Here is a 14,152-nt window from a genome sequence, read left to right as displayed (position 1 = left end):
ATTGAACAGATCAATGAAACCAAGAGTTGGTTTTTTGAAAAAGTAAACAAAATTGACAAACCTCTAGCCAGACTAATCAAAAAGAAAAGAGAGAGCACCCAAATAGACAAAATTATGAATGAAAATGGACTCATTACAACCAACCCCTCAGAAATACAGGCAATGATCAGGGAATACTATGAAAAACTATATGCCAACAAATTGGACAACTTAGAAGAAATTCCTAAAGGCACACCCACTACCAAAATTCACACGGGAAGAGGTAGAAAATCTGAACAGACCCATAACTAGTGAGGAACTCGAATCAGTGAACAAAAATCTCCCAAAAAATAAGAGCCCAGGACCAGACGGCTTCCCCGGGGAATTCTACCAGGTGTTTAAAACAGAATTAATACCCATTCTTCTCAAGCTAATCCAATAAATAGAAAGTGAAGGATAACTCCCAGACTCATTTTATGAAGCCAGCATCACTCTGATTCCCAAGCCAGACAGAGACCCAGCAAAAAAAGAGAACTACAGGCCAATATCCTTGATGAATACTGATGCAAATATCCTCAACAAATTCCTTGCAAATCGAATTCAACAGCACATTAAAAAGAATTATCCACCAAGATCAAGTGGGATTCATTCCTGGGTTACAGGGCTGGTTCAACATTCGCAAATCAATCAATGTGATACATCACATCAATAAAAGAAAAGATAAAAACCATATGATCCTGTCAATAGATGCAGAAAAAGCAGTTGACAAGATACAGCACCCCTTCTTATTAAAGACTCTAGAGAAAGTTGGGATAGAAGGAACCTACTTAAACATCATAGAAGCCTAGCAGTGCTATTGCTGCAAACAACGGAATGGGAAAAGATAGTTGCAAATGACATCTCTGACAAAGGGTTAATATCCAAAATCTATAAGGAACTCACCAAACTCCACACCAGAATAACAAACATCCCAGTGAATAAATGGGCAGAAGATATGAACAGACACTTCAACAAAGAGGAATCCAGATTGCCAACAGACACATGAAACGATGTTCAGCATCCCTCCTCATCAGGGAAATACAAATCAAAACCACACTGAGATACCACCTCACACCAGTCAGAGTGGCTAAAATGAGCAAATCAGAGAACTCTAGATGCTGGCGAGGATGTGGAGAAACGGGCACCCTCCTACANGGGATGGGCATGGAGGAGGGCACTGGTGGGGATGAGCACTGAGTGTTATGTGGAAACTAATTTGACAATAAACTATTTGTAAAAAAATATAAAATTAAATTAAATTAAATTAAATTAAAAAAATAAATAAACTATTCAACAACATAAAAAAAAACTTTCTTCACCTCACTACCACCAATACTTATGATCATCTTCAGAAAAAATTCCAAGTCTTAATTGTGTTTTATTTCTATTCCCAATTTTTAATTTTTATTTTTTTATTTTTTAAAGCACTTTGGAAGTGCTTTATTATTATTTTAAGTACATATGCCCAAGTTCAGTTTTAACCAAAAATTTATTTTTTTAATTTTTATTTATTTTTTTTACAAATAGTTTATTGTCCAATTAGTTTCCACATACCACCCAGTACTCATCTCCTAATTCCCAATTTGTAAATTAAGCCTCTATAAACATATAATAGTAAAAACAACTTACCAGAACAGGAAAAACTCCTACACTGATGTATATCAATGAAGCCTCTTCTTCAGGTGGGTTGTTGTGGAAAGCATATTAATCACAAATTCTCTAAATTTCACATCTACATAACAAGGCTGAGAAGAAAATTTATTGAAATACCAGACAGTGGCAGCAATTCTGAGAAAATGAAGCCACTTCATACATAACACTTGGTGACATTAATTCTTGCGAAGCCGCAAACCATTATATCCAATGGCTCCTGCTACAACCTGCAACATGGTTGTATTGACAAGGATTTATGCTGAGCAGAATAAGCCCTACAAATAAGAGTTCATATCATATAATTACACAGGTACACATTCTCTAAACCTAAAAAAACCTGAGAAACATGAGACAGGTTAATAGTTCCGTGGGGACAGGGTGAAGAAAGGAACTAGGAAGGAAGACTTCCAGGGGAACTATAAGAGATTTAATGGGAATTATGTGTTCAGTCTGATCACGTTGACTCACATCAGTGTTCCATCATATCACACACTCGGCATGTGCACCTCACTCTATGTCAGGTACATTCATCAAAGCTCTTACAAATAAACACAGAGATACACAGTAGGGACACAGCGATGTCACATGTTAAAGACTTAAAAATACACCTGCACTTACCCTGATTTTCTCTCTATTTAAGGTCAACTCCAGAGCAAGCAAAATCATCATGGACCCATTACAGAAAGTGTTCCACATTCCTCAGGAGCCCGGCCGCTCAGGCCTGCAGGTGGACTGAGGGAGGTCGTAGGTCCTGTAGGGAGGAGCACCGGCCCAGATCCTGGGCTCACTCTCTCCACATAAGTGCACTTGGACATCTCACCAGCCTCTACAATTTGGTTGTAGGCTCACAACACCTTGTAGGATATGATGACACCTATACCCCACGAGTAGTGAGCAAACGTAAAACCAAAGTAACATATAAAGCAAAAGTGTGATCTCTGGAAATTGATAATAACAAATTTTATTTTTCCAAAAGCTGTCAATACACCAAATTAAAGAGATTTACATCTGCTCAGGTCACTGCCCTCTTTGCAACGACTGAATACATAGCTGCTTATATATGCAGAGGACATGCAAATCAGACCCTCGCTGTGCTGATTAAACCGGCCCAGCCCTGACCCTGCAGCGGGGAGAGGAGCCCCAGCCCAGGAGCCCTAGGTGTTCCCATTCTGTGACCAGGACAGAACGCAGACATCTCACCATGGAGTTTGTGCTTCGCTGGGCTTTCCTTGTTGCTGTTTTAAAAGGTAATTCAAGGTGAACAAGAGACACTGAGTATGTGAATGGATATGAGTGAGAAACACTAGATGTGTGACAGTTTCCTGACCAGGATGTCTTCTGTCTGCAGGTGTGCAGTGTGAGGTGCAACTGGTGGAGTCTGGGGGAGGCCTGGTGAAGCCTGGAGGGTCCCTGAGACTCTCCTGTGCAGCCTCCGGATTCACCATCAGTAGCTACGAAATGTACTGGGTCCGCCAGGCTCCAGGGAAGGGGCTGGAGTGGGTTGCATACATTTATAGTAGTAGAAGTAGCACAAGCTATGCAGACTCCGTGAAGGGCCGATTCACCATCTCCAGAGACAACGCCAAGAACACAGTGGATCTACAGATGAACAACCTGAGAGTCGAAGACATGGCCACGTATTTCTGTGTGAGAGACACAGTGAGGAGTCATCAGTGTGAGCCCAGACACAAACCTCCCTGGAGAAGGGGATCAGCACCACCAGGGGGCGCACACTCTGCACACTTCTGGTTTATATTCCCAGGAGCAGGGACAGATGGAGGTTACAGGCAGGTTTCCTGTCAGGGTCTGGGGCTTCCTCCCCATAGAGTAGTTTTCCCCAGGGAGCCCTTATGAACACATGATTTTGTGCTTAACTTTCAGTCTCTGAATGAGATACTTGAAATAGGAAACGTATACGAACATGCACAGAAGACAGAGGTGTTGGCACTAGCTTAATCCTTCCCACTAGAAATGAATTTATATCACATATCTTGAAGAATATCAAAAAAGCATTACAAGATTCCCTGTTGCACTCACTGTTTCTTACACGCCCGCCCAGCTCAGTGTGCAAGCTCGCTAGAAGCAGCATACAGTGCATGGTGGACACGAAGCTGCAGAGGCACCGGATATCTTCATCTAGAGAAGACAGACTCCTGGTGGGCTCATTGTGGGAAGTATGTTCACTGCACCAATATTAGTTGAACTCATGGGAAACCACGTGGACCCACACCAGGGCATGGTGTGATGGGGAACCTGAAGTTCACACACACACACACAAACACACACGTGGGGTGAGGGTGAGAGAGAGAGAGAGAAATATGAGAGCAAGAAACGTTCATGGGTTTCATCATTTCAGAAGTGTGAAATCAGTTAAACTGGATCTGACACAAAATGTCATCAGAGCTGTGTGTCCTTCTGAGGCTCAATTGCACATCTTGAATTTCTGGTCATGATATGTTATTTCCTCAAAATCCAGCAGGGAGAATCTTACCACAGACATCAAGTGGTTTTTCCTTGAGGAACAATGAATGTCTCTCTGCCTTGCTCTCATAAGGGTGGTGTGATTTCAATCATGTCCATGCAAATTCCAGGACAATATCTCCTTGCCAGGGTCCCGAATGCACTCACAATACAATGTCCCTTGTTTCATAGATGGTGATACTCACCGTCCTTGTGCATCTGCATCTTGATTCCTTAGGAGGTATTTTCCAGAAAGTCCCCCCACACACAGTGATCCACCATCTGCTTTGAGAGATGATCCTTTGTCATTTCTCCTGCAATACCTTCCCTGGTCTCTTGGACCACAACCTCGTATGCACTACTTGAGATGTTAAAATGGAATATAACATACTCCACCCTCATGAATTCACACACAACAACCGCCTATTAACATGTAACAGGAAAACAGGGGATTGTTCAATACGGGGCAAGGATGTGTTTACAACACAAACCTGGGTAAATCCTCTGCGTTTCTTCCTGTGCCTCGCTATTTCCTCTCTGTCCAGGAAGCGGGGTGCGGTGACATGAGGGACGTGAGGCTCTGATGGACAGGGAGTGCGGTATCCTGCGTGAAACCAGCACTGACCCCAACCTCAGAGGGGACACAGGAAGTGCCCTTCTACTCTCGGCGTCCATACATTTTCGTGACATCCCAAGAGGGTACACCTGAAATCATACCTTGGTCCCTTTGGTGAAATTGTGCCCCATGGATACAGGAGGTCAGGACCACCGCCACCCTGAGCATGAAGCTCTTTGGGAGGGTCGTTCTCAAGAGAAGCACATCCAATTTGGGTTCTTCTTCTGTTGTCAGTCATTCTGTGTGTGTATCTCAGACATTCCCGGATGGCTAAATCTGTTACTAATCTAACACACCTGCTTCCTTGTGACTGTGCTCAGGTTGTGTGGACTCACCCAGGTGAACCTGGAGAAGGAGTCTCAGGTGTACAGACTCTCGCAGTCTCTCATTTCCCTGCGTTACCACTAAATTCTCACCAACAGCAGTCGACATCAGGTATTTTTCATTGAATTCAGTTTTTGGAACTCTTGTCTCCAGTTTTGCTGTGCATAGTGAGCAGGTTATGCTCAGTTATGTTGTTGTAAGACATTTGTACAGTGGATTCTATTAAAAGACGACTCTAGGGGAGAAGAAGGGGGAAAATAGTCGGGGAGAGGGAGGGAGGCAAACCATGAGAGACTCATGAATGCCAAAAACAACTTGAAGGCTTATGGAGGTGGGTGGGGAGAGGATGGTGTTTGATGGGCATGGAGGAGGGAACTAGTGGGGATGAGCACTGGGTGTTATATGGAAACCAACTTGACATAAACACTTTTTAAAAATTGCTGTAGTTGAGGACAAGGTTTTTTCCTGCTTTCTCTTCTAGGGTTTTGATGGTTTCCTGTCTCACATTCAGGTCCTTTATCCATTTTGAGTTTATTTTTGTGTATGGTGTGAGAAAATGATCTAGTTTCATTCTTCTGCATGTTGCTGTCCAGTTCTCCCAGCACTGTCTGTAAAAGAGGCTGTCTTTTTTCCATTGGAGGCTCTTCCACGCTTTGTCAAAGATTAGTTTGCCATACATTTGTGGATCCAATTTTGAGTTCTCTATTCCATTCCATTGGTCTCTGTATCTGTTTTTGTGCCAATACCATTCTCTCTTGATGACTATAGCTTTGTAGTAGAGGCTAAACTCTGGGATGGTGGTGCCTCCCGTTTTGTTGTATTCGGGGTCTTTTGTGGCTCCATACAAATTTTAGGATAATTTGTTCTAGTTTTGAGAAGAATGCTGGTGTAATTATGATTGGGATTGCATTGAATGGGTAGACTGCTTTGGGTACTAATGACATTTTAACAGTATTTATTCTTCAACCCATGAGCATGGAATCTTTTTCCATTTCCTTCTGTCTTCCTCAATTTCCTTCATAAGTTTCCTATAGTTCATAATAGCACTCTCAACAATACCCAAAACATGGAAAGAGCCTAAGTGTCCATCCGCTGATGAATGGATTGAAAAATGTGGTATATTTATACAATGGAATACTACATGGCAGTGAGAAACAATGAAATCTTGCCATTAGTAGCAACATGGATGGAACTAGAGAGTGTTATGCTGAACGAATAAATTAGGCAGAGAAGGACAGAAACCATATCTTTGCACATATAAGTGGATTTGGAGGAAGCTAACACAGGACCATGAGGGAGAAGAAGGGTAAAAATAGTTGGGGAGAGGGAAGGAGGCAAACCGTGAGAGACTATTGAATCATGAGAACANAGTCTTAATTGTGTTTTATTTCTATTCCCAATTTTTAATTTTTATTTTTTTATTTTTTAAAGCACTTTGGAAGTGCTTTATTATTATTTTAAGTACATATGCCCAAGTTCAGTTTTAACCAAAAATTTATTTTTTTAATTTTTATTTATTTTTTTTACAAATAGTTTATTGTCCAATTAGTTTCCACATACCACCCAGTACTCATCTCCTAATTCCCAATTTGTAAATTAAGCCTCTATAAACATATAATAGTAAAAACAACTTACCAGAACAGGAAAAACTCCTACACTGATGTATATCAATGAAGCCTCTTCTTCAGGTGGGTTGTTGTGGAAAGCATATTAATCACAAATTCTCTAAATTTCACATCTACATAACAAGGCTGAGAAGAAAATTTATTGAAATACCAGACAGTGGCAGCAATTCTGAGAAAATGAAGCCACTTCATACATAACACTTGGTGACATTAATTCTTGCGAAGCCGCAAACCATTATATCCAATGGCTCCTGCTACAACCTGCAACATGGTTGTATTGACAAGGATTTATGCTGAGCAGAATAAGCCCTACAAATAAGAGTTCATATCATATAATTACACAGGTACACATTCTCTAAACCTAAAAAAACCTGAGAAACATGAGACAGGTTAATAGTTCCGTGGGGACAGGGTGAAGAAAGGAACTAGGAAGGAAGACTTCCAGGGGAACTATAAGAGATTTAATGGGAATTATGTGTTCAGTCTGATCACGTTGACTCACATCAGTGTTCCATCATATCACACACTCGGCATGTGCACCTCACTCTATGTCAGGTACATTCATCAAAGCTCTTACAAATAAACACAGAGATACACAGTAGGGACACAGCGATGTCACATGTTAAAGACTTAAAAATACACCTGCACTTACCCTGATTTTCTCTCTATTTAAGGTCAACTCCAGAGCAAGCAAAATCATCATGGACCCATTACAGAAAGTGTTCCACATTCCTCAGGAGCCCGGCCGCTCAGGCCTGCAGGTGGACTGAGGGAGGTCGTAGGTCCTGTAGGGAGGAGCACCGGCCCAGATCCTGGGCTCACTCTCTCCACATAAGTGCACTTGGACATCTCACCAGCCTCTACAATTTGGTTGTAGGCTCACAACACCTTGTAGGATATGATGACACCTATACCCCACGAGTAGTGAGCAAACGTAAAACCAAAGTAACATATAAAGCAAAAGTGTGATCTCTGGAAATTGATAATAACAAATTTTATTTTTCCAAAAGCTGTCAATACACCAAATTAAAGAGATTTACATCTGCTCAGGTCACTGCCCTCTTTGCAACGACTGAATACATAGCTGCTTATATATGCAGAGGACATGCAAATCAGACCCTCGCTGTGCTGATTAAACCGGCCCAGCCCTGACCCTGCAGCGGGGAGAGGAGCCCCAGCCCAGGAGCCCTAGGTGTTCCCATTCTGTGACCAGGACAGAACGCAGACATCTCACCATGGAGTTTGTGCTTCGCTGGGCTTTCCTTGTTGCTGTTTTAAAAGGTAATTCAAGGTGAACAAGAGACACTGAGTATGTGAATGGATATGAGTGAGAAACACTAGATGTGTGACAGTTTCCTGACCAGGATGTCTTCTGTCTGCAGGTGTGCAGTGTGAGGTGCAACTGGTGGAGTCTGGGGGAGGCCTGGTGAAGCCTGGAGGGTCCCTGAGACTCTCCTGTGCAGCCTCCGGATTCACCATCAGTAGCTACGAAATGTACTGGGTCCGCCAGGCTCCAGGGAAGGGGCTGGAGTGGGTTGCATACATTTATAGTAGTAGAAGTAGCACAAGCTATGCAGACTCCGTGAAGGGCCGATTCACCATCTCCAGAGACAACGCCAAGAACACAGTGGATCTACAGATGAACAACCTGAGAGTCGAAGACATGGCCACGTATTTCTGTGTGAGAGACACAGTGAGGAGTCATCAGTGTGAGCCCAGACACAAACCTCCCTGGAGAAGGGGATCAGCACCACCAGGGGGCGCACACTCTGCACACTTCTGGTTTATATTCCCAGGAGCAGGGACAGATGGAGGTTACAGGCAGGTTTCCTGTCAGGGTCTGGGGCTTCCTCCCCATAGAGTAGTTTTCCCCAGGGAGCCCTTATGAACACATGATTTTGTGCTTAACTTTCAGTCTCTGAATGAGATACTTGAAATAGGAAACGTATACGAACATGCACAGAAGACAGAGGTGTTGGCACTAGCTTAATCCTTCCCACTAGAAATGAATTTATATCACATATCTTGAAGAATATCAAAAAAGCATTACAAGATTCCCTGTTGCACTCACTGTTTCTTACACGCCCGCCCAGCTCAGTGTGCAAGCTCGCTAGAAGCAGCATACAGTGCATGGTGGACACGAAGCTGCAGAGGCACCGGATATCTTCATCTAGAGAAGACAGACTCCTGGTGGGCTCATTGTGGGAAGTATGTTCACTGCACCAATATTAGTTGAACTCATGGGAAACCACGTGGACCCACACCAGGGCATGGTGTGATGGGGAACCTGAAGTTCACACACACACACACAAACACACACGTGGGGTGAGGGTGAGAGAGAGAGAGAGAAATATGAGAGCAAGAAACGTTCATGGGTTTCATCATTTCAGAAGTGTGAAATCAGTTAAACTGGATCTGACACAAAATGTCATCAGAGCTGTGTGTCCTTCTGAGGCTCAATTGCACATCTTGAATTTCTGGTCATGATATGTTATTTCCTCAAAATCCAGCAGGGAGAATCTTACCACAGACATCAAGTGGTTTTTCCTTGAGGAACAATGAATGTCTCTCTGCCTTGCTCTCATAAGGGTGGTGTGATTTCAATCATGTCCATGCAAATTCCAGGACAATATCTCCTTGCCAGGGTCCCGAATGCACTCACAATACAATGTCCCTTGTTTCATAGATGGTGATACTCACCGTCCTTGTGCATCTGCATCTTGATTCCTTAGGAGGTATTTTCCAGAAAGTCCCCCCACACACAGTGATCCACCATCTGCTTTGAGAGATGATCCTTTGTCATTTCTCCTGCAATACCTTCCCTGGTCTCTTGGACCACAACCTCGTATGCACTACTTGAGATGTTAAAATGGAATATAACATACTCCACCCTCATGAATTCACACACAACAACCGCCTATTAACATGTAACAGGAAAACAGGGGATTGTTCAATACGGGGCAAGGATGTGTTTACAACACAAACCTGGGTAAATCCTCTGCGTTTCTTCCTGTGCCTCGCTATTTCCTCTCTGTCCAGGAAGCGGGGTGCGGTGACATGAGGGACGTGAGGCTCTGATGGACAGGGAGTGCGGTATCCTGCGTGAAACCAGCACTGACCCCAACCTCAGAGGGGACACAGGAAGTGCCCTTCTACTCTCGGCGTCCATACATTTTCGTGACATCCCAAGAGGGTACACCTGAAATCATACCTTGGTCCCTTTGGTGAAATTGTGCCCCATGGATACAGGAGGTCAGGACCACCGCCACCCTGAGCATGAAGCTCTTTGGGAGGGTCGTTCTCAAGAGAAGCACATCCAATTTGGGTTCTTCTTCTGTTGTCAGTCATTCTGTGTGTGTATCTCAGACATTCCCGGATGGCTAAATCTGTTACTAATCTAACACACCTGCTTCCTTGTGACTGTGCTCAGGTTGTGTGGACTCACCCAGGTGAACCTGGAGAAGGAGTCTCAGGTGTACAGACTCTCGCAGTCTCTCATTTCCCTGCGTTACCACTAAATTCTCACCAACAGCAGTCGACATCAGGTATTTTTCATTGAATTCAGTTTTTGGAACTCTTGTCTCCAGTTTTGCTGTGCATAGTGAGCAGGTTATGCTCAGTTATGTTGTTGTAAGACATTTGTACAGTGGATTCTATTAAAAGACGACTCTAGGGGAGAAGAAGGGGGAAAATAGTCGGGGAGAGGGAGGGAGGCAAACCATGAGAGACTCATGAATGCCAAAAACAACTTGAAGGCTTATGGAGGTGGGTGGGGAGAGGATGGTGTTTGATGGGCATGGAGGAGGGAACTAGTGGGGATGAGCACTGGGTGTTATATGGAAACCAACTTGACATAAACACTTTTTAAAAATTGCTGTAGTTGAGGACAAGGTTTTTTCCTGCTTTCTCTTCTAGGGTTTTGATGGTTTCCTGTCTCACATTCAGGTCCTTTATCCATTTTGAGTTTATTTTTGTGTATGGTGTGAGAAAATGATCTAGGTTCATTCTTCTGCATGTTGCTGTCCAGTTCTCCCAGCACTGTCTGTAAAAGAGGCTGTCTTTTTTCCATTGGAGGCTCTTCCACGCTTTGTCAAAGATTAGTTTGCCATACATTTGTGGATCCAATTTTGAGTTCTCTATTCCATTCCATTGGTCTCTGTATCTGTTTTTGTGCCAATACCATTCTCTCTTGATGACTATAGCTTTGTAGTAGAGGCTAAACTCTGGGATGGTGGTGCCTCCCGTTTTGTTGTATTCGGGGTCTTTTGTGGCTCCATACAAATTTTAGGATAATTTGTTCTAGTTTTGAGAAGAATGCTGGTGTAATTATGATTGGGATTGCATTGAATGGGTAGACTGCTTTGGGTACTAATGACATTTTAACAGTATTTATTCTTCAACCCATGAGCATGGAATCTTTTTCCATTTCCTTCTGTCTTCCTCAATTTCCTTCATAAGTTTCCTATAGTTCATAATAGCACTCTCAACAATACCCAAAACATGGAAAGAGCCTAAGTGTCCATCCGCTGATGAATGGATTGAAAAATGTGGTATATTTATACAATGGAATACTACATGGCAGTGAGAAACAATGAAATCTTGCCATTAGTAGCAACATGGATGGAACTAGAGAGTGTTATGCTGAACGAATAAATTAGGCAGAGAAGGACAGAAACCATATCTTTGCACATATAAGTGGATTTGGAGGAAGCTAACACAGGACCATGAGGGAGAAGAAGGGTAAAAATAGTTGGGGAGAGGGAAGGAGGCAAACCGTGAGAGACTATTGAATCATGAGAACAAACTGAGGACTGATGGATTTGGGGGGGTGAGGGGGGAGATGTGCATGGAGGAGGGCACTTGTGGGGATTAGCACTCGGTGCTATATGGAAACCAACTTGACAATGAACCATTTGTAAAAATAAAAAATAAATAAAAAATTAAAAAATAACTATTTAGAAAAAAAATAAAAAATAAAAATAAAAATCTCCCAAGAAACAAAAGACCAAAGCCAGATAGATGGCTTCACAAGGTAAGTTTACCAAATATTTAAAGAATAGTTAATACCTATTCTTTTCAAACTGTTTCAAAAATTCAAATGGAAAGAAAAATTCCAAATTTGTTCTATGAGACCAGTATTATCATGACTCTCAACCAGGCAGAGACCCCACTAAAAAAGGAATTACAGGCCAATACCCCTGATGAAAATGGATGTAACAATTCTCAAAAAATAGTAACAAATCAAATCCAACAATATATTAAAAGAATTATTGGCCACAATCAAGAGGGATTATTGCTGGCCTGAAAGGCGTGAGGGCACCACAAAAATGGCAGGAACTTCTCCTGATAAGTCAGGTTAGGGGCCTCCTGTGCCTTGTCGCTTGAGCACATCAAGTCATATTTGAGGGCGGCCATGAGTTCTGGTCTTACAACCCAGAGTCCAGTAAGTAGGGTTACCTCCATCCTCCACTGACTGGTGTTCCACATCATTCAATCAAGGATTTTTTGCTCTATTGAGCGATCCATTCACGTCTATTGACACATCATATGTATATGGTCCCTTGTGGTTGTTGGAAATCCCTAGCATCTCCATCACCTCTGTGAATCTGTCTCAAGGTTTCTCAATATCTCCAATTCCCTGTGACAGAAAAGATCTTTACACTACAGTCACTCCACTGGGATTTCTAGAAGGTCAGGAACCTGCGAACCTCACTGGGTATGCCCAATCTCTCCTGCTATTGGTTCCAGAGAGAAGTGGGTCCCATGGTGGGGAGCACAGTCCAGAATCGAGGCTGCTCTCACTTGATCTGTGGGACACTCACACACTCCTTCTCTGCTGCAGTGTGTATCTGTTCACCTCTACAATGGTGGTAAATTGAGTCCTACCTTACATGTTTGGGTACATATGAGAAAATAAGGAATGTAATGGGATTTAATATTCACCACAGCAAAAAAATCACAAGATTCATCACCATTTTCTGAAATATATCATGGTACCAAACTATTCCAGATTCCTCACACTTGCTCTGGTTCACTGCCCATCTAAGGATTCTATTTCGAGTATTAGTTATATTGTCAAGTACATGCAAATAGGGCCTTCCCTCTGCTGTATAAACCAGCCAACTTTCAATCCTGTAGCTGGGAGAGGAGCCCCAGCCCTGGGATTCTCAGGTGTTCCCATACCGTAATCAGGACAGAACAGACATCTCACGATTGATTTATGCTTGACTGGATTTTACTTGTTGTTCTTTTAAAACATAATACATGGTGAAGAAGAGACACCAAGGATGTGAGTGGATATGAATGAGAAACCGTGGATGTGTGACAGTTTCCTCACCAGGATGTCGTGTGTCTGAAGGCGTCCAGTGTGACAGTCACCTGGTGTAGTCTGGGGAGACGTGGTGAAGCCTGGGGTTTCCCTGAGACTTTCCTGTGCAACCTCTGGATTCACCTTCAGTAGCAATGACATGCACTGGGTCAGCAAGGCTCCAGGGAAGAAGCTGCAGTGGTCGCATATATTATTAATACTGATGAAAGTAACACATACTACCCAGGCTCTGTAAAGGGATGATTCACCATTTCCAGAGACCACATCAATAATACGCTGTATCTGCAGATGAACAACCTGAGAGCCGAGGACATGGCCATCTATTACTTTCCGAAGGACAAAGTGAGGGACCACCGTGTGAGCACAGACACGTCCTCCCTGCAGGGACACAAGAGGGGCTGTGCTGTGCTGTGGGGGAGCTCAGTTCACCAGGGGCCTCTCAGGTCACGAGGGGTTGCTCAGGGCAGCAGAGTGTAGTCAAGACCAACAATACTCTTTCCACCCCGGGAACAGATGCTAGTGGAAGTTAAATCCATGCTTCCTGTAAACGTTTGGAGCTTCCTCTTCATAATTATATTTTCCTAGTGGAGTCTCTCCAGAACATGGTTTGTTCCTACCTCATAAATCTATGAATAGTAACATTACTTATAATAGGAGAAAAGTACATTTACATGCACATAAGGCAGAATGTCACATGCACTTGCCTAATCATTTCCCTAAATGACAATTAATTATAGGTATTCTGATGTAAGTCCACTAATCTGTAAGAAGTGTCCATTGTACTCAACAACCCAGCACCACAGAGCCCAGTATATGAGCTATGAACAGCATCATAAACTGCATGCTGGACACCAAGCAACCTAGACATTATAAGCAAAAGCAGGGGAAGAATGACCCCAGTGCTGGGGATCATTGTGTGGATACAGTCTCATAATATCTATTTCAGGTAACACCTCTCAAAGGAAGAGACCCCACCCAACTGGTGTAATTGTAGAACCAGATGAAAAGACACATAAATAACAAGAAATATAACATGTTTTTTATTTATTTTTTATTTTTATTTTTTAATAGTTTATTGTCAAGTTCGTTTCCATATAACACCCAGTGCTCATCCCCACAAGTGTCCTC

The 14,152-nt window shown here is 42.9% G+C and overlaps 2 protein-coding genes and 1 gene segment (V, D, J or C); all 3 read left to right on the top strand.

The window, feature by feature from the left end:
* LOC144233802 (uncharacterized) overlaps positions 1-2,407 on the top strand; it is a 58,055-nt gene extending 55,648 nt beyond the window's left edge. Inside the window, exon 5 of the mRNA XM_077766844.1 lies at positions 2,312-2,407. Coding sequence (XP_077622970.1) covers positions 2,312-2,407 — 96 coding nt within the window. The remainder of the gene's footprint in view (positions 1-2,311) is intronic.
* Positions 2,408-2,811: 404 nt separating this feature from the next.
* Positions 2,812-7,466, top strand: LOC144233801 (immunoglobulin heavy variable 3-11-like). The segment is given in 4 exon segments: positions 2,812-2,918; positions 3,020-3,458; positions 3,731-3,845; positions 7,371-7,466. Coding segments are annotated over 4 exon segments (696 nt in total).
* Positions 7,467-7,869: 403 nt separating this feature from the next.
* The window catches only part of LOC144233800 (uncharacterized), a 17,380-nt gene continuing 11,097 nt past the window's right edge, over positions 7,870-14,152 (top strand). Inside the window, exons 1-2 of the mRNA XM_077766843.1 lie at positions 7,870-7,977; positions 8,079-8,534. Coding sequence (XP_077622969.1) covers positions 7,932-7,977; positions 8,079-8,534 — 502 coding nt within the window. The 5' untranslated portion in view covers positions 7,870-7,931. The remainder of the gene's footprint in view (positions 7,978-8,078; positions 8,535-14,152) is intronic.

Source organism: Crocuta crocuta, unplaced genomic scaffold, assembly GCF_008692635.1.
Source record: "Crocuta crocuta isolate KB4526 unplaced genomic scaffold, BGI_CrCroc_1.0 scaffold135, whole genome shotgun sequence".
In the NCBI taxonomy this organism is placed as follows: Eukaryota; Metazoa; Chordata; class Mammalia; order Carnivora; family Hyaenidae; genus Crocuta; species Crocuta crocuta.
The sequence above is the reverse complement of the archived record's forward strand: the minus strand, read 5'-3'. Positions and strand labels throughout refer to the sequence as shown.